The following is a 27,501-nucleotide window of genomic DNA, read 5'->3' on the forward strand; positions in this document are numbered from 1 at the left end:
GCTAAACTGAAATCAAGAGAATGTGCTCCCCTTAGTCCTTGGGGACCTATTGCTGCTCTTACCTTAGTCATCCTTCAGATGATTTGAGTTGGGCTTAAGATTGTATTCATTAGAGAGAGAGAGAGAGCAAGAGCGCATGAGCAGGGGAGTATTGGAGGGAGAGCGAGAAGCGGACTGCCCGCTGAGCAGGGAGCCTAACACAGGGCTCCATCCCATGACCCTGAGATCATGACCTGAGCCTAAGGCAGCTGCTTAACTGACTGAGCCACCCAGGCACCCTAACACTTCATATCTGTAAGCCCCTTAGAGACAGAGACCTTGCCTCTTCATCTAGTGATGTATTAACTAGATCATTGCCTGGAACATTGTGCACTCACAAATTATTTTGTTGAAATGAATTAATTCAGGTGATGATATGATAGCGTCAATAATTATTCTTTTGGCTTTGTGGTAAAACTGATTAAACTGACATACTGCTCGTAAACCCTGTTACATTCTTTTTCACTGATCGTCATATGACTGAAAGAGTCCTCAAGGGTCATCCAGTAGTTGCTAAGAGCGAGAAAGAGTTCAATTGTCTCATGATTAATTATATTTGGAAGAGAAAAACTAAAACCCTGAAAAGGAAACTCCACAACCTTATTCTGTTATATATGCCAATGGGAACTAATCTTACCACTTAAAAATTGTTCTTTATATTCCCTATATAGTACATGAAGATGGTAAGTTCTTATAAATTCCAAAGTAGGCTTTTTCTCCATTGAGCTACGTTGCTTCTAGCTATGGACTCCAATTGGCTCATTAAATGAGCACACCATGTTTCTTGGGCACATCTTTTTTGTTCTAAACCAACTCTATTTTATACAGAGAGCATCCTCTTCATCTTTGGAATTAAAGTAAGCCTAACTTTTCTTTTTTTTCCTTGCATGTATCTTTTGTGCATTTGATTCTGCTTTTTACCTGTCTTCATTTTCCATAGACATAGTGATGTTGATGGTCAAGAACAACAAACAAAGCCTGCATTATATCTTCAGTTCTCAGTAAAGAGACTAATTTGGATTACTGAACTATAGAGACTTTGAGAGAAATACCCATGTCTATTTCATGTTGACATGGCCAATATCATCTGGCATATTACCTTGCATGTGGTGGGGGCTCAATAAATATTTGGTGGAAGAAAAAAATAGAAGGAATAAATGGGAGGTTTCTGACAGTTTTGCAGTATTATTGAAGCCACTCAGCTAATTTTAGACTTCATTTATTCAACCTATATTTATTGAGCACCTACCATGTATCTATAGATGTGCTATGGATTTTAAAGGGTAAATGAGTGTCCTTCCATAAGTTTCCCCTAGTTATGGAAGAATCAACTTTGTGCAAGTATAACTGGAATGCCAGGCTGGAAAGTTTATGCCATGAGAGGGAAATATAAATAAAATGTGAAGGGAGGTCTCAGGAAAAAAAAAAAAAAGACTCCTACTGAGAAATTGTGTGCCATTTATTCCTCAGAGTGCTTCATTTTTCAAGACTGGGCTCCTGACGTCTATCTGTGCAGGTGTGGCTGAATAGATAGGCAGAGCATGACCAACAATCCTTTTCTCATAGAATATATTATAAAGATTCTCCTTTGATATGGGGCTGCAGCTGCTATTTGCCTCTTAGTCTCATTTGGCCCAATGCCTCTGCTCAAAAAGAGCCACCCTGTTTCTATTTGTGGCATAGCCGACCAGTCTGTCGGCTGCTGTGGGTTCTTGGCAGTCAACAACTTTGCCACATGTTTTTGACATTGTAATTCAGTGCTCCTTTGAAGTGTTGCTCCTGCCCCCTCCCCGTGTGGTTGCCCCACTTCACTTCACCAAGCAGCAGCTGCTTGAGTATTCCACTTTGCCATCCATTCCCCACACCCATCCCGCCCAGAGGAGTTATGTTGTGACAGCACAGCTTCAATGCCAGTAGGCTGGCTACTTGCCAATATTGTGCGGTTGGTGATCAAGCCTCCTAGAAAACATACCATGTGTAGTAGTATTCCTAACTCACATTTTCAAAAGCAATTTAAGGGAAGTCCATTTGTTTTTAAAAACCTCACCTGACATTGGGAACCATTGCAAGGTGCGGGAGGCATTTACTCTGTGAATCCTCTTTTATTTTGAGTTTTTAAACAATAATTAATCTTGCCTCATGTAAAACTGAGCTTCAGTTGACTTGTCTCTGACAGAACACCTCATTGTTTTCTGAAACTGAGTAGGATTTAATCCTCATTTATTTCTTATTGTGGTGATTGGGTATGTTAACGGCCAACTATTTGAGGCAGCCTGCAAGAGTAAACCCCTCATCAAAAACTAGGCTTAGATAATCACAACCTTCCTTGTTTCCTTTGTATTGCTTCACTGATTCACTAAGTCAGCAGACGTTTATTGAGCATCTACTGCAATGGTTCTCAAACTTTTCATCTCAGGATCCTTTTATAGTCCTAAAACTGAGGACCCAAGAAGCTTTTGCTTGTGTAGATTATTTCTGACAATACTTACTTTGTTAGAAATTAAAACTGAGAAGTTTTCAAAGTATTTTAGTTTACTTGAAAATAACAGTAAGTCAGTTCTATATTAACATAAATAACATTTTTTTGAGAAATAACTATATTTTCAAAACAAGAACAAACTAGTGGTAGGAGTGGAATTGCTTTACATTTTGCAAATCTCCTTCATGTGTGGCTTAATAGAGCTGGATTCTTGTATCTGTGTCTGCATAGAATCTGTTTTGATATACTGCTTTGGTTGAAGTATATATGGAAGGGAATCTGTCCTTACACAGATGTGTAGGAATATTTATATTACTACTTCATTTAATACTACACCAAAACTCAACAAGCGGTGAGCTTAAAGGTTAGTTGCAACATGGAATCTGAAACCATATCTTTCACTGCAGATAGATCTTATACCATCTAACAGTTGGTAACCTCATGTATTATTCATGTGGAAAATATTGATCCACTTAGTGATCTAGATCTTCAGATGTTGATACATACTGTATTCAATATCGAAAAATTATAATTGTTACTACTACCACTGATCTCATTAGAAAAATCTTTAAATATTAAGAAGCTATCAAGTGTATGGTAGCAAATAGAAATTTTTCAAAATTCTGATCTTGCTTTAATGTTTGAATTTTATCATTGGCAATAATTCTCAGTTGCTTTCCTTGAAATGGCTGTGTCACTTTGTTCATTCTTAAGAAAATATGTGCCAGATACCTGTCACTTGTTCTTTCAGGTGAAAATGGTATTCTAAGAAGACAAAAGTGGCGAGTTCAACCTACAACTCAGCCAATGAACTTTGCCTCTAAACTACCATTGTACGGTGATATGTAGTGAAAGTGCTTTATCTGTACTTCTCATTTATTTCATCATGCAAACTATTAAAAAGATGAACACACAAGGGTCAAATTTCAATAAAAGTAATTATTTTTAATGCCTCATCAAGGACAGTCCCTAAGTTAGACTAGCTTGCTTTTTAAATTATTATTATTATTAATACAGTTGCATGGCAGTGGAGAAAGCAATGAGCTCTAGTAGAGTTTGGTAGAGTTTGATGCCGCTGTATTGATTGATAAAAAGGCACCATTGGTTTTACTCACCATTGCTTCTGCATTGTCAGTGCAAATTTCAACACAGTGAAAAAGGCAAGGAATATCTTAGTACTATTATGAACATTGTTTTTATTTCATGGACCCCTAAAAAGATCTTAGAAGTTCAGAGGGGTCCAGAGACATCAGTCTGAGAACCTCTTATCTACTATCTGCATGGAATTGCACCCAAAGGGGGAAAAAAAAAACAGAAAAAACTTTGACATGGTAACCTACCTTCAGAAAGTTTTTAATGAGGTCAAACCATATGCAACGTTATTTTTGTAGGTCAAAAAAACTGAATATCGGAAATTGCAAATGGTTCATCTTCTAAAATAAAATATACATGATGTGTATAAAAAAATCATGTCACACAAATGGTGTATATGTCCATGGCAATGCGAAACTAGTACACAACCAGCATGAAATACAGAGAGCTCTAGAGAGTTTCTTCATTGAAGAGAGACATGTACTTAGAAATGTGCTACAGGTAGAACCCTTCCCAAGCAGAGGAAATAGTATAAGCAAACGTTTAGAAATGGATAGAAATGAAAATAAAGGATATTTATGACCTACATTAGGCACAGAGCCCAGTTTCTGAGACTTGAAAAATAAAGAAATGATACCGGGGAAAGAATGAACAATTTCAAAGTTCTTTGATTGCCAACCTGACAAAGTTAGCTTTGACATAGAAAAACAAAGACACAGCATATTCTCCACTCGCTCATTCAGTAGAGTCCTCATGTATTACATGATCACCATGTGCCAAACACTGTGCAAGGTACCAGAGGAGTCAAAGATCTCCTTGTGTACACATTGAACCAGCTTTGTGCTTTGCCCCTAAACAGCTGGTCATAGCACATTGTTTAATGTGTATTTAATGTATTACCAGAATGCAGATGAGCAGTCAATTCATTTATCTTGGGGGCAAAGAGAAAAAAATTGCATATAAGAGATGACTTGCGAGACTGAATGAAACAGTTACAGGGTTCGGCCAGCCAGAAACAGGGGAAAGCCCATGCTGGGTTGAGGAAATTGAATTGGCAAAGGGCACAGAGATGTGAAAAAACTTGGCAGTGTTTAAAAATGGAGAGCTGTTCGTCATGGTGAAGAAGATAGGCAACAGGGAAAGTGTGGTTGAAAATAAGAATGGAACTGTCAACTGGCTTAAGGTAGCAACACCACCTATGCTCTCTGGTCAGCCTTTGGAGCTTCTCCTTGATGAGGCTGTCCTGGCAGATCAAGGATGGCCTAGAGGTGGAGCACCTGCAGCCCAGAAAACAATTAAAAACTAAAGCAGAGATGCTGAGGACCAGAAGCCCTACAGTGCAGCAGGCGTGAAAAAATAAGCAGTTTAGGAAATCCTTGGAAGAAGAATTAGCAAAATATGGTAAGTGGTTGTGGAAGAAGCAAAAGATTGTTCAGGGCTTTGTAACTTGGTCCACTCGGAGCCAAGTCATGGCATCAACAAGATGAGACACACTGGAGGAAGAGGTCTTTGGGAAAGAAAACAAGTTGGTTTGGGGACATACTGAGTTTCCTATGGGACACTCAGGAAGAAGGTCAGGGGTAAAACATAAATTGGGAAGTTCTTAGTATACAACTAACTGATGGTTGATGAAATGGAAGCAAAGAATCACTGAGGGAGAAAACATATGGAGTGGGACGGGAGCACCAAGAACAGGAATCTTCATCTGGCAGTTATAAGAAGAAAATGGACCTTAAAAAAAATGGATCCTAAGTGGGGAGGAATGAAGCAAGAAGTGAGGTTCTCTGGAGAAGTGATGGAGGCTTAGATCAAGGTGAAGTAGTGAAGGTGGAGTAAAGAGGGCAGACATGATCGTTTGGTAGAAAAAAATCTTTGAGGGCTTGAGTACTGCAATTGAAGGGAAGCAAGGAGCCAACTGTCATTAGTGTTGCTGCAGCTGAATGAGAAAGAGAACCATTTTTCTTTCTCTGATGGGTTATCTCACTTTTTATGTGTCTTAAGTTTTCTGAAGCACCTATTGTGGCCTAGAACTCAGAAAAATTCTTCTGGAGGTTGCACAGGTTTGGGCACAGTGTATGGCTCAGCTACTATATTTCTATCCCCATGGGCTGCTGGAAAGCTCCTCTACTATGTCTTACAGTGCTCATTTCTGGAGAGCAAAGAAATTCTAGCCTGGGTCTGAGATGGAGTCATCATAAAACTGCAGGAAAGGAAGATGCTGATTCTCCCTCTGGTCAGAAACAAAGCAGCTCTGTTGGGAAACTGCAACTCCATAGATCATCTGGTGGCTCACATTCTTGGCCTCACTTAGGGAGTCCATCATCCCTATTTCCACCATTGTCATGTCAAGTGAAAGTTTCACATTCACCGAGAAAGCTACTCTTACTCCATCCTTTCTCACTCTTCATTCCCATATTTTCCACCTTTTTATTTTTTACCCCTTGATCAGTTGTTATTCTTTTGATGTTATTCGTATGCTTGTAATTATTTTGAGTTGTGTTTTTGCATCCTTAAATACCCACTTAAGCGCAGTTCTTACTTTCTATTTTATTCCCAAAACCACTACTAAAGATTGGTCAAACATAAAAATCAATCAAACAAATCTCTGATTTTTTTCTGTCCATATATATCCATTTATCCAGACACCAGGCATTATATTAATCTTTGGGGTTATAGTTGAGAACAGGGGAACCTGCCCTCATGGAGCTGGAGTCTAGGGGTAGGAAAAACATACAGTTAAGCATTAAGTGTGGTGAGTGTTCTAAAGAGGGATATGAAGATCAGAGAAGCCTTCCTGGTAGAAGAGACTTTGAAGCTGAGTTTTGAAACACAAAGAGTTGGCCAGGAAAAGGTGAATCATGCAGAAAAATTGTTCCAGGTGCATTTGAGGAACTGAAGATGTTTACTGAAGCCAGAAGTAGGGTTTGCCAAAGGGAAGTGGAGAGAGAAAGAGTCACTATGAGGCTGAAGCTGGATCTTGGATATTAATTACATAAGCTTTGTTAAAGAACTTGAACATTATTCTATGGGTAGTTAGAAGCCATAAAAACTTTTAAAGGTGAGAATGGCCTGATGGTATTTGTAATTTTTAAAACTAGCTATTTTTTAATTATTGAAAAAGCAGCCCATGTCTCAGTACTAAAGGACTACACAAAGGCAATCGCTGTGAACATGTCTTAAGCAGTTTTTCAGAGGATTTCTATCAATGCATATACATGTGTACATATGTATATCAATTTTTTATACAAATAAAAGCATGTTGTACAATTGTTCTTTATCCTTTATCCTTTCCCACCTAATAACATAACATGGAGATTTTTTTATGACCTCATGAAAATCTCCCTTAGTCTTTTTTACTATAACCTAATATTCCAGAACATGAGTTTCCATAAATTATTTAACCAAAACCCAATTAATATTTATATTATACTCAATTTTTCTTATTGTAAAAATTTCTACAAAAAGCATCCTTGTTTATCTAATTTACATTCCCATCGATATATGAGATAGGACACATCTTCCCCGTGTGCTCTAATTTTTTTAAATTTTCATAGTCTAGTAGGTAGAAAATGATAACTAGTGTTGGTGTATTCCTTTTTCAGTGAATGAGGTTAAGTATCTCTTTAGATTCTTTTTTTTTTTTTTTAAGATTTTATTTATTCATGAGAGACGGCGGGGGGGGGGGGGGGGCAGAGACACAGGCAGAGGGAGAAGCAGGGAGTCCAATGTGGGTCTCCAGGATCTCCCGGGTCGCCAGGATCAGGCCCTGGACTGAAGGTGGCGCTAAACTGCTGAGCCACCTGGACTGCCCATCTCTTCAGATTCTTAAAACTCATTTTACTTTTATGTGTAAACCAGCTGTTTCTCTCCCTTGCCCCTATTTCTTCTAGCTACTGATTTATAAGAGTTCTTTATTGATTAGCAACATTAACTCTTTGCTATATGTGTTGCAAATATTTTTCTGAGTTATGATTTATCTTTGATTTATTTGGATTTTTTCCTGAGGTGATGTTAAAAATGTTTTATCTATTTTTATCAATCATTTCCCCTATCATTTTTAATTTTGCAATGATCTTCCTTCTGTAACATAGAGAATGGAAGGGGAATAGAAGGAAATAGACAAGTTTGTGAAATAAGAAGTAAAAGCATGTGAATATATTGGTTGGACATGAGAAATTGACAGGATATTTTTCTGGGATGATACTCGGGGAGCTGGTTGGCTGGGGAGATGGTTCCCTGAGGTGGAAAATACCTGGGACAGAATGTGTGTGATTGCAGGGAGAGAGCAGATGCAAACTCAGTTTGGGGCACATGGAGTTTGAGATGCCTATGTGGAATGTGTGAGAATAGACGGATACTCTTTAGGTGGATGGTTAAATGGGTCTAGAGGTCAGTAAAGAGATAGGTTGGAGTCATCAGCATATACATGCTGCCTGCAGCAATGGGAATGGATGACGTTACCCAGTGTATGGAGGGAGAGACAAGGCACAGTGTTGAGCTCCAAAAACATACTGGAGACCGAGAGGTGGGGGGAAAACAGGAGAGGATGATGTCTACAAAGTGAAGGAAAGAGAGTATACATTTTAGAAATTAATCGAATGTTGGCCTATATATAAACTACTAACTGGAGTCCAGCAGGATAAAAGTATATTCCAATTACTCAACAAAGCCAGCTATCACCAGTTACAGAAGCAAAATGAAATCTTTATTTAAAAAAAAAAAAAGCAATATTAAGTGTTAATATGGGCACTTATGAATGTGGATAGTTTATATAAGAAAAGACTTCTTTAACGTGCTCCCTTTGCATTATTGTATTTTATTGATATCTGCCCTATTTAGGCTGTATAGAGCTTCACTTTACAGGTGGCCATTCTCTTTTTGTCCTCACTTTCTTATCCTATCAATCTAATGACATTAAATTCTATGTGTGGCCAACCTTTCCCAATTCAGCCAGGTGATTCCCCTCCTTTTCACAAATAAATACCTCAGTGAAACATCTAAGAATTTTGTTTAATATTTCTTAAGGATTATAGCTGCATTCCCTATGTATCCAGTCAATAACTATGGATATGTTATTTGTTTAAAACTAAATTAGGCTATTATCAAATATTCTACTCAGTCTTGTTTTAAGATGAGGTAGAAAAATGGATCATAATTAAGACAAAAATAAAACATTTTACTCAACTTGAAAATGTAAGCTTAGATTTTTAGTGTTTTGGTTTTATACTAAAAATACCTACTGAATTCTTACTGTTGGCTTCTTTTGCAAAATTGACAATTGAAACTCCTTTTACACAGATGAGTGCCAAATCATAGCAGCTTAATGCTGTTGCGTTCTCCTACTGTAATCAAAATCATGTTAAAAGTAGGTAGAGTACCAGTGTGAACTACAAACACCTCTTCATTCAGGGAGAGAGAGCGCAGTAAGCAGCAGAGACCAAATTAACTCCATCTCTCTTGTCCTATACTGAATTTCTGTAAATAAGAAATGTACTGTTGTTGAATGTGTCTTGACTTCAGAAACTTGTAATTTGAAATTAGAGACCTCCAGAACTCTTTTGGAAAGACTTTTAAACCTGGACAACTCCCTGCTGTTATAAAGACTGACAGTGCTTCTGAACTGTAACGAGGAGATTTTATATAAGACTGTTCTTACTAGAACCTGTTTTATATAAGAACATACTTAAAAAGCTAATTTCTTTTCTCCTTTTGCACTGCAATCCACAAAGTGTGACTAATAATAGATTTAAATTTGCTAAGTGCATTCACTCCTTTGTGCCATCATAAAGAGAATCTATTACTGTAAAATTGAGGCTTAGTTCCAAATTGCGCCATTATGAAGTTTTCTTCCAGCAATGTTTTGTCTCTAATACACTTCCCTCATTGTAATTCTATTGCAAACCTGATGTCTAGCATCAAGTCTCACAATAATTATTTTAAATTGCTACTAGGAACAGTAGTCCTGGTGGGATATATTACTACCATTCTAACAAGATGAATTTCAATGCACTTGTAACTGTATTATAGTATATTATGAAAGAAAAAAATCTTTGAGTTTTATATCTATGGACATGCATGTAACACAAAAAATAATTTTTATGAACTTCAAAATACTTTATGACGAACTTCTGTTTAAATTAATTATAAGTCACAAGAACAAATTAGGATATCTAACTATATGGCCCATTAGTAGCATGCCAAGTGACTTGAAATGAATAAATAATTATAAATATGAAAATAATAATGCTAGTGCTTAGAATAATTACACATGGTAGTATATAATTATCTGATAGATTTTAAAGACAACATAAACAAGACTATCCTAGAAGGTGCCAGAAAACTATTAAAAGTGAAGCTTGCCAATTAAAAAAAAAAATGAAGCTTACATAAAACTTTATCCTTAATCATCCCCAAGGCTTAGGGGTTATTTAAATAAATGAACTACCCAAAAGGTATGTTTAAAATAATTTATTGTGTAATGGAAGCTTCAAATTAGTCATGTTCAGCAGTCTCAAACACTGGGTCATTAGTGTGCTGATATACTATCAGTGGGAATACTGGTAGAGATCAACATAGAAAGCACTGGAAAACACTTTAAGTCACCCTGAAACATAGGTGATTGTTTAACAGTAATGTTTCAAAACACATTGTGTGTTTCATGAGTGATTTCACATCTTCCTGAGGGCATTCTAAATTCACCTTACTAATCAGTTGTCTACAAACTTAAATAATTGAGAAGATGATCACTTTGAATATATTAAAAGTATGAATCTTGAATTGGGGGCATAACAAAATTATTGTGAAGAAACAGTAGAGCCGAGCTTCTTTTATAGATAAAATGATTGTAAGATGATGGTCTGAAATCCAAAGCTAGCCCAACTGTAAAAATTAAAATAGGTTGGCACATAAAATTTAGAAGAATCTCCAAGTATCAATTCTTTATCTGTAGGAATTCACTTTTAAACATGTCCACATACACCCCAAATGAAAATCACTTACCTACGTAATGGAATTTAGAGTTACTCCCTGGAGTTGACCAAATGGGAAAAGTAAACCTGCATACTTCATAAAAAGGGGTAGCTGAATTTACATGGAGAATTTAGCATTTTTACCTTAAATAATAATGGAATGAACAATATTACACCAGCCAGCAAGGAGCTACCGACTAACTATTGAGTGATGATCCCGAAATGGCCACGTGGCCTCATATTTATAATAAAGTAGTACATTGTTATACAGTAATGACCATTCTGTAGCATTTCTAGCATGAAGAAAAATCTGGAAATATATCAGTATTTTCTGGGGATTACCTCTAGAAACTCAAGAAAGCTATCTTCTCTTTATTAGGTCACCTCTCATGCTTTTGATACTGTTCTGTAGCTTAGCTGCAATCACTGGTCACTGATCTAAACCTGAAATCACATACTGTTGGTTGGGAAACACTGGTATTTGCCAGTAGACGTGTAATTACCTTGCATTTGTTCCTGTATTTGTATTATATATAAACTTACACCATTTTAAATATGCTGGGGATATTACTGGGGAAAAAAACATAACCCCAGGCAAAAATGTCCATTGTTAACAATGATTTTGGTCATAGATCTATTCTCCAAGTGGCCAAATGTAATTGTATTATGATATTGGCAAGTGCCTTCATAGAACTAAGTATAAGATTTCACCCCACACTTTCAGTTTGGAACAAAAAAAAGTCCAAGTTAATAGAAACATGATTAGAAACAGAAGGTGTCTTGGCTCTCAAGTTTGTTAATCAAGGGGGAAAAAAAAACCCTCATAAACCTTTTACAATTTTCCACCAATACCCTGCCCTTCCCCTTTTGAATTAAAAGCTTTTTTTGTGAGATCCAAAAAGAACCAGTTGTCCAGAAGAGCATATTAATGTTTCCCCAAGAGCATGACTGAAAAAATATGCTGACCCTGTGCTTATCAATGCCTTTTGAAATCAGTACTGATTTTTAAAGGAGGATAAAGAAAGCTGTTATTTTTAATATCATACACATGTTCTCATTCCCTTACATTCCTTGACAATAGAATTTTGAATTAACTCCTAGAATGCTGTGTGGCATATTCACCAACAATTCGTTTCATGATTGGAAATGTATTCTCGCAGCCTCCAGGTGAAATTGATTTGAGGGAGTTACATAATACATGGAAGTTCTTCAGAAAAAAGGAACCACAAACCAGCTAACCCAAATTCAAAAACCTTAAATGACTAAGAATATGACATCCAGATTTCTCAAACTTGTATGATCATGAGTCACCTGGATTACCTGTTACACTATAGATTCCCATGGCCCTTCCTGAACAATTCCATTTGCATAAACCTGGTATGGAGACTAAGAATCTGTCAGTTTTTCAGTCATCTGAGATGCACTGAGAAACTTTTGATTTACGTCAAATCCAACTGATTGTATTTAAAGCAACTAGGAGTAAATAAACAGAAACAGAAACAAAACATTTTAAGGGTTTTTGGCAAGATTAGCTTGCTTGTGAGAACTCAGTGGGTTGATGGCGCCGATGTACATAGAGCCCAGTTCTCGATCATCTAATCCTCTGTGTCTCTGTTTGTATGTGTTTGGAGTATTTGGGCTTAAAATAGATTTCCTATTTTAAAAAGACAGGTTAGCTAAGCATAACACATGTGTAAAGTGATGTGTTTGATTGACAATGAATAAAAATAGTTATTTCACATCTTCTAGAGGCATCTAGTAGAGAGATCACAAACCTGGAAAGGAACCCAGGATTTCTTGTCTCACACTCTACTTCATTAGAAGAACTACACCTAATGTATCTTAAGATTTACTTTCATCTCAAATATCGCAAGGAAAGGTATTTCTCTAACTGCCTCTATTAATCTCCCCTACTGCTCAGTGTGGAAATAATTAGTGTAAATTTTTGTAGCTTCCATTTGTGTCTTTTTCTTTTCCCTTATTAGAAACAAAATACAGCATTTTTTCTTTGAGTATTCCACTGATTCATAAAGCAATTAAATTGAACAATATATATGTAAATATATAGATAGCTTTAATTATTACAGAGAGATGAATATTAACTTCTTAAAAGCAAACACAAGCTGAAGATCTAGAGTAGTGCTGTTCATACTTTTTTTTTTTTTTTTTTGATTCAGGAGCTCCTTTGAAGTTCTAAGAGGAGCTCTTTGCTAGAAACAGGCAACATCTGCATATACCTCCAAAATCTGCATATACTTTCAGGAGGTTCATGAACCTTGGAAACCTCATAGGTTAATAAACATTAATCTGGTGGGAAGAAACCATCCCTGAAATACTAGTGCTCAGTACATTTTCTCATACATTAAAGTGGGTAAATTATCATCAAAGCTCTGATGGTGTAAAGCACTAATTCATTAATACTATTTTAAGAGTCAGAAGATGAAAATTGAACTATATTGACCATGTAATTATTCTGTAAATCTCTGTAGCATGAAAGTGAGTGCCATATTTCAAAACCTGAGAATAAGCACTTAATGATTTTAATTTTTTCTAGTTTTTAACAAAATTGAGCAATGAATTTAGATTTTCTAATAATTTGTACAGGATATTCATATATTTTTTTAAAAAGAGATTGATTATTCCTAACCACTTTAGGAGTTAGTGATAAGACCCTAGGCTATAGAAGACTGTTTGAAGAATTCCAGTACCCAGAGATTTAATGATAGACGTGAATAGGAAGGGTGATTCTATTCTATTCCTCCACTCCACCATCATGTGGATTTTTTTTCTTTTCTATAATACTAAGCAACTAATTTTCTCACAACATCATTTTTCCATTGACAGGTTCCTATTGCGCTACTACATCCCATAGTTGCATCAAGCTGCCTCTTCTACCCTTCTGTTGAAGCATTCTACTCTTTGCAAAATTTTCCTTAAGTGCATTATTCTATAGGTCCTTTCTGTGCTTGGTGTCCAGGATATGTGTTAGATTTGGATATACCACATCAAACAAGAATTGTTATAATTATAGAGGCTCAGTAGGAAAAATCCTGCCCACCATCAGGAAGGTTTTCTCACTTCCTATTTTGCTATTCCCATAGGGTATAAAGTCATACTCTCCTGTTCTCGTCCAATCAAATGCCACTGTCATGAATAAATATTTCTTAATACCTACTATGGATTCAAGAAACATATTAGACATGGTCTGTTCCCTGTGCATTCTGTCTAGTTGGGAATCTAGAGCATGCAAAAAAAGTGATTAATAACAATATGAGGTAGCATAGACTAAGTGATACATGACACCTTCTAATTTATCTGTTCAACAAATCCAGATTTCCATACATTTATGTTGCTTAAAGGGATATACATCTGTAATCTTTGACTCCCCATGCCTTTTCACTAAGTTTGTGTCTTCTAGCATAATGAAAAATAATGTGATAATATAGTGACATATTACTGTGACTTCAGGCTGTTTCCATAGAGGCAGAGCAGTCTCCTGGGTACCACGATGGAATGAGATACAGAAGACAGAAATTCCAATCTGAGAAATGCCCCTGACATTTTATGTGACCTCCGACAAGTGACTTAACCTTTCACTTTAGGCTTTGTCATCTGTAAAGTAAGCTTAATTAAACTTGCCAACGTCATAGAGATGTGAAGTCTAACTAATTATGGCGAATTAAATGATTTGGGGATCTAAAGTGTTTGCTTTCCAGTAATAAACAATAAGAAAAAAAGAGGTTTTATCCTAAAATACTAATTTTTGTACGGTGGTCACAAAAGATGGTACTGATGCCCTCTAGAGCCTCGTTGTAGGGATGGATCTGCGCTGATCCATTCATACTTTCTTATTTGGTTATTTTGGTGACCAGTAGCACTTAAGACAGCTGGATAAGATGAGGTATCCATCTGTGACCATAGAACAAAGTAAAGCTAACTGGCCCCCCTGGAATTGAACCAATGACCTAGGTCTCATTAGCACTATCAGCTAACCGACTGAGCTAATTGGATACCACACTGATAATAATGTATCAGAACACGGTTTGGTTTATTATTTTCCAAAGCTTTCCCTAGACTTAATTTCAATAACCGTAAAAAACTAGTTTGAGTAATTAGAGCCAAAGACAACAAGCTAGACATTATTAGATGCCACTAACATCCGAAGGACTGACTCTTGATGTCCCCGACAGGCCTGGAGTCCTCAGCAGGCTCTTGACTGCCCTACGAAAGTGAAGTTTCAGAATGACAAGGCTAATAAACCCAAGGCCCTCCTGATGAGATTAGGAAGGGCTCTTGTGCATCTCTTGCTCACTAAGAGTCTATTGGTGGGGATTAGAAATTGTCTTGGTCTCTGAGTCCTTTAGAGGCTAATAAAGTGACAGTGAAGATGCATTGTGCTACCGAAAACAGTCCTAAGTACTAAATAAAAAATGCCTCAACACTGAGCTCATCACTTTACCTCCTGGGATTGATTATATCTTTCAGTTTGAGAACACGAAGCAAGCCTTAATGAGGACCTGATATTAGATGGGACCATGTTAGTAATTCTTAGTTCTTTGAACTTTCAGGCAAGGTTAATGTATGTGCTATTTCATAGAATAAAACAAAAATATATGATGTTGAAATATTCCCTTTCCAGAAATATGAGAGTAATAGAATCCTGCAGTGCTAACAAAGTAGCATGTAAATCTTAGGGCGTCTACTTCAGATTTCAAGTGGAATGAATGGCCTATTTGGCCCAAACTAGGTAAACTTGAATTCTGCAAAGCTAAAATACTGGGAAATTAGCTCCATGATGTATTAACTCAAATAATAATGTTCCTGATGTAAAAAAAAAAGATGGAAATTAAACATCTAGTTATGAATACTGCGTCTGCACAATGTGCCGCATGCACCGCATGTGTTAGAATTTCTTCTCAGTTCTTTTTTTAATCTTTTATTCATAGCATTGCAGGTGATGAAAAATTTATGCCTTGAGTCTGGCATTGAAATTAAATGCAAAATGAAAACAGAAGCAGTTTATACTGACAGCTTAAATATCTTTATCTAGCATACGGTTGCACTATAAAAAATCACTGGGTGACTTTTTAAATCTCCCACATGTAAAAAACTAAGAGTTGTACAATAATGAATAAAGTTATATATCTAAGACATCAACAGAAAAGTTGTGTTTTATTAGCATTCTTTGTTAATTTCATTTTGCTCTATTTTGCTGTTTTTAATTGGCACAGACAGATGGATATAAGCTTTTAAAAATACTACACAACTTAATTGTTGATATTAATTCCTCAGAGTGGCAGGAAACAATTGATTTTTGCAGTATATTTAATGAGCGTGATTTCTCTGGTAGGTTTATGTCGTAAGCTGAATAGAAAACATTAATCTGTACCTAAGGTAGTTATGCTGTAGTAAAGGTTAATTATTCAGGTAAATCAATTTGTGCATCACAATATTAATATGAATGATATTTGGGAGGATGGCAGGAATCACAATAATATCCACAGTTGCTGGCTTATGTGAGTTTTCAAGTGTATTTCCTGCCTCAGAATAGTAGCAGGTAATTCTTTACACATTATTTTGTTAGTCACAACTCTATTCACAAAATGAGGTTCCTCGTAAATGGCTCCTCTTTTCTAGAGATGTCGAGTCTTTTGTCCTAGGCATATCTGTATATGCTGTACTGCATTAAAATGCTCTCTGTGGCTTTTGTTGATGAACTAATGTTGAATCTCTAATAGTTGCCTCATAATGCAAATTAATTGGAGAAAGTAAATGCTTCTTAGTTTGAAGAATAATGCACTCAGGTTTAGAATACATTCAGTCTAGATATATTTCATATATTTATTTATGAGAATTTAAAAAAATAAGTATAGAGTTATTTAGCATTTAAATAAGTAAAGCATGAAATTTAGAACTGTCTTCAGTTACGTAAAGCACCAATACTGAAACAGCCACTTAGATTTCCATATTTAGAAGACTTCAGCATACAGCTTAAAATATTTTACACTCAGCCTCTGATTTGTAGCTTTTTCCTAGATGTTTTATATAAACACACTGTGTATAATTATGCAGATAATTTTATGCAATATTAATTGTGCTAAGAGTGCAGGGAAAGTTGCTTAATTCAGTAATTCGTTTACATTTTAATGATTCTAATAGCATAAGATTACCAAATCAAATGGAAATATCTCTGACCATTATACTATATTGTGGGAAGAGGTCAATTAGACTGTCTTACGTTTTTCAGAATATACTTATCACATCTTTTTATTGACAACCAAAAAAAGAACCTCGAAATACCCATATTGAAAAAATTGAAAACCGTTTTCAAGGCATTTTTTAATCCAACATTACATACACTTAAAGAATGGTGCCCCAAAGCCTTGACACATCAGGTATCAGATTGTAAAGTATGTTTAATATCTGTTTTCAGCATGTGAATTGAGCTGGCCTGCATCTTGAAATGAAGTTGATGAGATATAGTACCATTTTTTGCAGGCAACCTGTACCAAAAAAAAATGCATTTAATTTATTCCTCTTTAATGTAGGAAGAATAATTCAAGGTGTTTATTATAGGGAGCAAGTGAATATACTAACTTTTACATGTAAAGATAGCATCTGAAGCCACCCTCCAAATCAACAAATTTGAGGTTAGCATTTCTTTCTTATTTCTTTCATCATGTACAGATTTAATATCATCGGGAATAAATCTAAATTGTTTGCTTCTTTCCTCCTAATTCCTGAAGCAATGTAAAAGTCTAGAGAGGTTTGAAGTGACAGGATTACAAGCAGTCTTTTGCATACATGGCCTTTAGGGATAAGCGGCTACCTTGCATCTAATAAACAAGAAAGTGAATTCGTTGAATAATGAATTAAGTGGCATAAGTTGTGATAACAAGGAGCAAATGTAACTTCAGACGGATGGTATTTGCTTTGTGTGGGGTTATCTGAGAGGGCTGATGCTCCGCCAAGGGAGACTGAAAAAAGGCTCATTATATTAAGATGTTCTTTTACAGAACACAGTCTAAAATGATCTTGCAGTTTCTTCCCCCCGTTTGCTGAACTCCTTTGTGTGCTTCTATCAAATCAACCACCTCCACCAGGGGGATAACTAGGATTCTTTTAGACTGTTGAGTGTTGTTTAAAATAAAAATTCCTAGTGAGTTTTAGATGGGTCACCCAACAATTAAATAGAGATGTCTAATTGGTTCATTCATATTAGGGTCAGCAGCTGGTTACAGAATAAAAGGTTGTGGTGCCCCATTGCATAGTTCTGAACCAAATTAAATTATTAATCTACTCTTTGCTTCAATGTAGCTTCACGGGGATTCCTAACCTGCCATACTGAATAAAACAGAACGACTGCTTTACATTTTCATTATGGAAAATTATATTTTAAATTGCAAATGCTCTCCTATTTAGCTTGCATTGCGTATCTCGTTGGATATGTAGGAATGTCTTCAACAGTCAGCGCTTATAAATTGTTTTGTTAATTTCTAGTTATAGCTGGAAACTATGAAATCATGAAAAGGATGATTTGCAAGCAATCACCCAACTCTAGGCAGAACCAAATGGCCCTGGAAAGTCAAGTCAAGACTTAGGGGGCCACCATCTCTGACCCTTAAATTCAGAAGATAGAATTAAATAACTAGGTTATAAGAGGGTTTACAATCTAACACAAGCTCCCAGTTAATTCAACCAGTGTTATTTTCAGGATTGCAATTCCTGCAAGGGGCCAAGGTCCTAGTTTTTGTGACCTTTCTTAATTATTTCAATTTTTTTGTTGTTATTTAGCTACTCTAGATTGAATATTAGCTTTGTGAAAAAAATTATAGCTGCATTCAGCTTTCTAATAAAGTGTTTAATAATGACTTAATTATATCCTATTACCAACAAGCACAGTTTCAATAAAAAATTACCATATTTTCTTAGAAATTATTCTAGGAGATGTTTTCTGTCAACATTTTAAAAAAGACTTATGTATTTATTTTAGAGAGAAAGAAAGAGTGAGCACACACATGAGTGGTGGGGAGGAGGGACAGAAGAAGAGGGAGAGCAAAGAGGCTCCAGGCCAAACCCAGAGCCCAATCAGATACGGGGTTCAATCCCACGACCCCAAGATCATGATCTGAGCTGAAACCAAGAGTTGAACACTTAACTGACTGAGCCATACAGGCGCCCCTTTGTCAACATTTTAATGTATGTCTACTATGCACTTTTACCTAAAATATTTTAAGATATGAGATGCATCGCAGATACAACTAATAGCGGGTTGACCTTTAGAATGTAGTATGATTTATAAAGAGAAATCACTTAGCAATCATAACTGAATGAGTGTTCCACTTTTGATGCATTGCATCAGCTGGAGTATTAAATTTCATTCACTGGTTCATTCTTATGTTTGGATTCATGCATGTGAATTAGCTAAGTTGGTTGGAACAATAAATACTCGAAGACCAGTAAGGCTTTTTTATAAATTAGAAGTATTTTGTAAATAATTACCTGTTCATCTATTCATCGAAAACATATTTAGTGGATACCTACAATGTACCAAGTACTGTTTGAAGAGTCGTATAAACAGGAGGAAGTGAACAAGGTAAAGTCACTTCTCTTGTGGAGTCTATATGCCAGTGGAGGGAAATAAGACAATAAGTCAATAAGTAAATTAGCAAGAAAATAACAGGAAAGTAATGAAAAGAGAGCACAACAATATTCAGAAAATGACATGAAAAGAGCTTCTTTAGACAGAGTTGTCAAGGAAAACTTCTTAGAGAAGGAAGCATTTTTGCTGATACCTTAGCCACGGGAAGAGCATTTCAAGCAGAGAGAATAGCAATGCCAAAGCCTTGGGGTAGAATGAGCCAGGCATAGGCATACTTAAGAAACAGAAAGCAGCAAGATTACTTCATAGGCACACAACCTGGGCAACACAGGATTCCATGCTTAGACGAGCCCAGTTTAATGCTTTCCTCTCAACATCTTGAAATTCTTAAGAAGTTTTAAATGAGGGTCTCGTGTTTTTCCTGCAAATTATCAAGCCAGTCCTAGAAAGAAAACTAATAGTGTGTAAGGGGGGATGAGTTGGGGGTGGGAGTATATTCATTTGGAGAGGGGGACAGGTGTGCCTAAAAAATAAGGCCAGTAATTGATACTTCTGGGTATGTGTGTACTGGAATCAGTATAGTTTATGAAAGATTAGTTGTACTTTACAGTATAGCCATTTTTGTCTGCCATGGAGAAAATGGAAATGCTGTTTTTGTTCTATATTTAGCCAAATCCTCACATACAGATGATAAATTTCTCAAGGGTAATGTTGGTCTCTTCTGTGTATTGTGTATACTTCACAGCACCATATGATTAGATATTCCACAAATACTAATTGCAGCTAAAAGGAATTTGCCTTCTCTTTTAACCCAAAAGGGTTTCCTTGAAAAAAACAAAAACAAAAACAAAAAAAAAAAACACAAGGCATTTAGTGTTCACATTTGAATTCTTGTTTTCTTTCCACAGTTAAACTGTAGTACCAAATTTGCATGACCAATTAACAATTAGGTCAAGTCATATGAAATCACTGATGATCAACCCTTTTTCAACCTAAACAATGGCAATTTTAATGGTTTATATCGTACTGCAATTGCCTGTTTATTTAAGAAGGAAATACAGAAATCTTCCAAGCATCTTTGTGAGTCCTGCAGTATTTATTTAACAGAGGGAAAAACACCTAGCACAGGGCTGTTCATTAGTGCAACACGCTGAGCAGTGCTGTCAGGCTGCACCCGTGGGTCTCCTTAGAGGTGAATCCACATTGCAGCAAAGCCTTTCTGCCAGTCAGCAGCTACCCCCACCCCAGTAATAGAGTCTACAGTTTCCACACCCACTTTCTACTACATTCTACATTATAGCAAGCAGTGAGTTGCCAGGAATTATTGTGTGAGTGGCCCAAGTCCATGCCATTGTTGGAGCTGCAACAGGTGGTAGAGCTTTGGCTTGGGCTGTTGCTCACTGCTCCCCCTTCCTCTAGACAAATCTACTCATATTTGTTGATGGCCAGGATGATTTACCCAATGATTACTAGGGACAGTGTCATTCTAGGGTCATGTGATAGAATCTGGCCAGCAGGGGATTATTTCATTTCAGGATGCTTCTGATTAGGACAAAGATGTGATTTGATAATTACAGCTGACAAATTCTCAGAATATATTCTATATGAGAGTCTTCTGTTGTTTGCTTCTTAACTTCTCTTTTGGGAAAGTTATTGATTTTAAATAATCATTATCAAGTTGCTTCTTACCTGGTACCCTTTTGCCTTTTAGCAAAAACACTAAAATCCATTAGTTTATGGTTCTTCCACTTGCACGTTCAAATTCTTGCATTGTATTGCTTTCTTTGGTCCAAAATCTTCTACACATTGATCCACACTGAACATTTTGAACCTATCTGTACTTTTTTTTGAGTCACTAGTGGGATTATAAAGTATGTTCTTAGTAACTTACCAAAAATGCTTTCCTAAAAATCTTGTTCTGTTATCTGTTACAAAGACTTTGTTTGAACCTTTCATGCTGCTTTATTACTAGCCAAAAGTTGTGTGTTCTATGATTGATTACAATGGGTGCATAAATATTGGGAAAGTTTGTAAATGGCATGCTAAACTTACTTATCCCAAGACAACTTTTATTTTTTTTACATAAATTCAGCTTGCCAACATATCATTAGTTTCAGATGAAGTTTTCAATAATTCATCAGCTGAATATAACACCAGTGCTCATCATATCACATGTCCTCTTTAATGCCCATCACCCAGTTATTCCAATCCCCGCCCCCTCGCCCAGCCTCCCCTTCAGCAATCCTCAGTTTGTTTCCCACAGTTAAGAGTCTCTCATGGTTCCAAGACAACTTTTGGTGACAAAGTGCACCTAATCCAAAGAAGTGACTCTCTAATGATGAGAATTTCAGCAGCTATGGCAAGTGAATGGAAAGTATTTTTTTTTTCTAAGTCAAGGTCCATATTATACGAAGTAGGAAATTGAACACATTTGCCACCATTCTCTACCTCAAGAACAAATCTTCTTTTTTTTTTTTTTAAGAACAAATCTTATTTAATTATGAAAATGGGGAAAATAAAGATAGGAAAAATGAAGAAATGAGGAAGATCTGTCTCTGTATCCTGCCCATATAGGAGAAAAGGGAAAAATGAATTAGAGGGAATGATCAAATTCCTTCTAATTTGTATTTCTGACACTTTTTAGAATCAATGACATCTTTATCCTATAACCAGTCTTCACCAATTGAGGCAGTATGACAGACACTGTATGGAAGGAGCATGGACTATGTTGTCTTAAAGTTTTGGGTTTGAACCTTGGCTTTGCTACTTGCTAACCATGTGACCTTGGGGAAGTCACTCAACCTCTCTGAGCTTCAGCTTTGCTCAGATATAAAAACATTAATACCTCATTCGCAGAATACTATTGGGATTATATATACGATAACTAACATTTGTTGTATGTACCTGTTATGGTGAAGTGATCATAGAAATGGCAAAGTTCTACTGGGATAGTTATGAATAAAGGGGACAGTTACTGTAAAAATAAAGCAATACGTACAGAACAGTTTTTAAATTCAAGGGAATTCATATGGAGTTTCATTTACTTATTTACTATTTGCATCCCACCTTCCCTACCCTCTTCCCTGAAACCCATTTCAGATGTGGTGAATTAGAGAGCCAGAGAGAAGAAGTAGAAGAGGCTTGGTTTGCTGTAATAAGCTTGTCAGTGCTAATACTCTGACAAAAGATACATTTTTAACCTCTTGCAAAACATGATAGAAATTATTGCTCTGGGAATCTCACTTCTGAGACTAGACACTTTGTACACAGGACAGAGAGAAGCTCTTGTCCACTTTGCCACTTAGGAAACTACTTTGCTGTAAATTTTCCTTCCAGAAGGAGAAGAGGTAGCGTACTGTTATTATGATAACCTTATATTTTGTTGTCCCATCAAAGCAATAAAATGCTCCTGAAAATTCTTCCCACAGTCTGTTTATATATATATGGGAGAAAATCTCATTGTTGAACTGAAATACCATTTTTTTGGCATGATTCACTCAGTTTCTCTAAAGCTTTGGCTTTCCAAACAGAAGACTGATTATAAATCTATGTTGTGTGGTGTTGAGGTCACATGGAAACCTTTTTAAAGGACTGAGTGACCTGGGAAGTTGCTGAGTCAGAACTTCTCAGCAGCCATCTAATAATGAGTTTAAAGAGGGAGCGGTAAAATCTCCCCAGCCCACCCGTTCTCCCAAAAGTTAGTGGTAAGAGTTGTGGTTTCTCAAGACTTCTTTGATACTCAAGGATGAAACCATGAGGCTAGAACTTGTCTTTCCCACCGTATGTGATAGACTATCATTTCAGTCATACATGAGTCACATAAAGCTTTAGGTTTGTCTCTGTATCCTGCCCATAGAGGTAGTTTAACCCCCGTATGCCAGCTCTGACGCAGAGGTTGGGTTGTCCCCTGGGAAAAGGAAGATATTCGTAGCTGGAAACAGACATGTCAATAAATGGACTAGGTTGAGCCATTTAGACTGTTGTCACAAAGGAGAAAGAAAGAAAACGAAAGAAAATAAGTTCAAATGGGCTTTCTCTTCAAACCTAGGGATTCGACATTTGATTGTGATTGCTCTACTCAGAAATTCTACTTAGAGCACGTTTTAGCTTTAAACCACTCATTTTTCAACCAAAGTCTGGATACACCCAACCAGAACAAGTGTTTGCTGAGGGAATTATTAAAAATTTGGAGGTAATTTCAGTTATGAGACTCATTTCGGTGTGATAATTGTGACTGCTCTAAAGGAGATTTTCATTAGATACCTTGCAAAACACTGCCTCATTATCTCAGAATACATTTCTAGAATGCAAATATGGGAAGGCAAGCCATGTGCATGGTAGTTCCACTCTGCATTTTATCCTTAATCAAGGGACTTTTTAGCCTTTGGCCTTCAATTTCCTTAAATGTGAGGAAGAAGAGAGACCAGTGTTTCATTTGAAAGGTAATCTCCAGTGTTAATCAGCTTTGAACAACTAATAAGTTATGGCTTCTACAGGTTTCATGACAAAGCACTCAGTTCTAAGTTTATGTAAGATTAGTCTATATACTACTCTTAAAGATACTGTTAGGGGATGTTAAATACATGGGTAAGCACACAATAAAAACATAAATCTGTAGATAATCATGATTGTGTCAATGTGTACATAAAGAAATGAGGCATTGTAGATAGCATTAATATGATTCCAGATTAATCGGAAGGGTGAAGTATCTAAAACCTCTTCCCTATTATTTGTCAGGCACTTGATGTTATTTATCTCTTTTATTCCTCGTAGCTTTTTTTTGTGAGCTGGGTACTAGTATTTTTATATTGAATGAAACTGAGGCTCAAACATGAGTTGCCCAAGTTCGCATGATTAGTCAGTGGCAAAACCAAGATTCAGACCTCAGACTCACCGTCTTGAAGTGCATGCTTCTTCCCCACAACATGGTGCTGCCTTAATCAGTTAAGGCCAGCTGTAGAATTAAGATGTCATTTAATTTAAGAAGTGGCAGAAATACAGTTTCAAAGGAGGGAGAATTTTTACTGGCACCCATAAACAGATTTGGCCAATAGCAGGGACAGTTGGAAGACAAATGGCATGGTCTCCATGACAGGCCAGGAAGATTATCCAGAGAGCTTTGTGGATTAGCCAAGGACACAGAGAGCGAGTGAGCGAGCGAGGAAGCGAAAAAAGATAGTGAACTATCTCTGGAGAGGCAAACACACAGCAAATGCTGCAAGACCATTGTAATTAATAGCTAAATTGTGTGGTAAAATCTCTAAATGCTCCAGGCATTTAGATGACAGATCTTTCTTCAAGGACTACGGTAGTCAAAAAGTCTGGGGCAGAGGCAAGCTTCTTCTTAAACTTACAAGGATGGGAGATGGATAGTGATAGGGTGGATGTTTCTAGATGTGTGTGATGGGGAAGGGGCTGGTCAACTTGAGGGAAGATACAAGGCCAGGAAGACTGGCCTCTTGGAGGGTTTATGGACAGGAGGCTAATAACTGAATGTTAGAAGATACATGATACATTTTAGGGAGAAAATGAGGTACAACATTTCAGAGGAGAAGAGATGATTGGGAAGCACTCTGAAAGCTGGAAAAGAGGGGTCGATGTCCCAGTAGAGGAGGAATGTGAATCACTCTCTGGGGAGTGATAGAATTTGGTAGTTGTTAGGCAGTCTGGGAGATACATAATAGATGAGGCTCAGGAGAAGTGTTACTCAGGAAGCCTTTTAGAAGGATGTGACAGTAATTCAGGGAATTTATACATTTATTTTGATGGTCCTTTCTCACCACCTAGATTTAGACCAAGTAGCATATTGAAACGCCACTAGTGTAAGGACAAGTTACACTTATGGAGGTCTTGCTATGGATCAGACACTGCTAAACCTTTTATTTTCAGCTAAACTTAACAGCCATCTATGAGGTTATAGAGACTTTTAACTGCCTGACTTTGCATTTAAAAAAAAAAAAAGAAAAGATGAGCTAGTAAGTGGAAAGGGCTAGGATATGAAGACAGGCAGCATGACCCAGAATGATCAGCCCAGAATTGGATGGCCCGGCCCATCACCTGGGACAGTAGGGGTATGGAGTTTTAAGGCTCTCAGAAACACGAAGGGCAATTACAACACTTCTCTGTCAACATACAGATGTTACAACAAATATTTTTCAACTCATTGCTGCATACAATGATATAACAAGAACTTGAATGTTCACAGGTATTGTTCTAAGTATGTTACATGCATTATTTCATTTAACTTCACACCCTATGGAGTAATAGTATCTCTGATTTTAGAGGAGAAACTGAGCCCTCAGTTGATTATATAATTTCCCATGATCATACAGCTAGTAAGTGGCAGAGGTAGGAATTCTACTATATTGTGATTAGGGAGAGAAAAGTGCTTAAGAGACTTGAAGTAAGAAATAACATGTGCGTGAAATAAAAAAAAAAATTACAAGGAGATTGCATTTGAACTGAGATATAGAGGCTAGGTAGGCAGAAGGTATTTCAGGCTGAGGGCAGGTGACCAGAGTGGAAGGTATGTTGGAAAGACTTGAGGCAGCAAGACCACTCATTTTCGGCCCTCGAAGAGCTGTTGAATAAATGAACTGGTGCATGCATGAATGTATGTATGAATCACAAAAGCACTGTGACAGTCATAATTGCAGGGAAAATAACAGACATAGTAAAGGTGGACTGTATAGAGCTTAGGAACCAATGGGGAACAATGGGAGAGAATGTCTAGGCTTGGACAACTTGGATCTGAAATGCAGACACATATTTTGAAAAGTTCCTCAAAGAATAGGAAATGTCATCTAGAATTTGGAAGTAAGTTCATCACATCCACCTGTCAATTAACTAAGTCGCTAGTATTGCAAAGAATTAATCCTAAGGGAAAAAAAGTAAAATTTTGGAAACACTTTTAGGCCACACGAAATTTTGTACATTGCTGCTTTTGCATATAAGGGAGTTATGTAAAAGAGAAGAAGGTCAGTAGTGACAAAATAAAATGATAAACTGGCAAAAAAAATACTGTCTCATTTCAGGAGAGGGTTCAGTGTTTGCACATATTAAATAGCTGCCTTCCATGAAGTAGTTTTGGGATTATATACCAAGCGAATGAGATTTAGCAAAGATGAGTTGTGGCCACGCCAATTTGTGCATTTCCCCTAAATGCTGAGGTTCTGGGAAGCTGATTTACATTGAGGAGAAATTTGAGGTAATGTTCTGGGAATGTGAGACCAAAACTTCCAGCCTGTCAAAGTCTTTAAGAGAATCAAGAAAGTCATACTTAGAATGTAATTATTAGTGTGACCTCTTTTGAACTCCCCAAATACAGGAGGGTTTTTGGTTTTTAAATGCTTGAAATTCTTTGCACCATCTATTCGAAAAGCAAAAACATGCAAAAAGATGATGATTTCATCCAAAAATAATCTGTTCATTCATCAAGGGGATGGAACCATTTCTAGCAGGTAGCTCTCCTTAAATACCTCATCATCCCCAGACTCAGGAAGAACCATGTCCACACTAGTTAGGATACTAATGTCTGGGAAGATAAGAACAAGAGGGAACTTGTGGCAAAGGTAAGCTCTCGGGTGACACAGATTGGGGGGTTTTGATCCTGTCACGATGTGAAGGCTTCAGATGTTAATGATGACTATGTAAAACAGTCCAGTATGGAAGCATCTAAGATAAAATTCTTGTAAATTTTTGGCCGGGAACCTAAAACTTGCTTCAGTCTGTGGCTGCATTTTTTGTGCCAAATAAGAAGGCACTTTGCTGGCTCTTTTTTTATAGAAGGGCCAAATGAGATAGATTGGAAATATGTACTTTGAGCAGCTAGGCAGAGTCTCAGGAAGTTTGCCAAACAAGATTTCCAAATAAAATGTTTGGGAAAGAAAACAGGGATGGACTTTGCAGATGCTGGATGGGTTCCACCAGCCATCTGTGCAAAGAGTTACTTGGTATCACATGAGGCGAGAGCTATGAAGTGGCACAAAACTATCTGTAATAACTCCATTGTTAAGCGGGCTCATTTATTTACCAGGCAACCCTCTCCTCACCAAGATAAAGCATCTGCATTTCCCTGAGAAACAACAATGATGACCAAAATTATTTAAACGTAAAGGAATTTCAGCAACTGAACTGTTACCTCGGTGCTAATGCATTAGCAGTCAAAGAAGGCAGATTAATTTACTTACGGTGAGCTAAGTGCATTCTTGGCGCGCAAAGGGGAATCATTTGCTCACTTAAGCCAGAGATCCCATTTTTGACGGCAAATGTCACTGCCTGGATTTCCCTTTGACAGTCTGGCAACCCCGCACCCCTGTTAT

The 27,501-nt window shown here is 36.8% G+C and overlaps 1 protein-coding gene across 4 annotated transcripts in view; it reads left to right on the top strand.

Moving 5' to 3' along the window:
* Positions 1-27,501, top strand: part of KIAA0825 (KIAA0825 ortholog) — a 381,348-nt gene that overhangs the window by 284,497 nt on the left and 69,350 nt on the right. The window contains exon 21 of one of the 4 annotated variants that reach the window (XM_072791247.1): positions 14,047-15,447. The exons of the other annotated variants lie outside the window; for them this stretch is intronic. Coding sequence (XP_072647348.1) covers positions 14,047-14,059 — 13 coding nt within the window. The 3' untranslated portion in view covers positions 14,060-15,447. Of the gene's footprint in view, positions 1-14,046; positions 15,448-27,501 lie in introns of those variants that run through there. 4 annotated transcript variants of the gene reach the window in all.

Source organism: Canis lupus, chromosome 2, assembly GCF_048164855.1.
Source record: "Canis lupus baileyi chromosome 2, mCanLup2.hap1, whole genome shotgun sequence".
Lineage (NCBI taxonomy): Eukaryota > Metazoa > Chordata > Mammalia > Carnivora > Canidae > Canis > Canis lupus.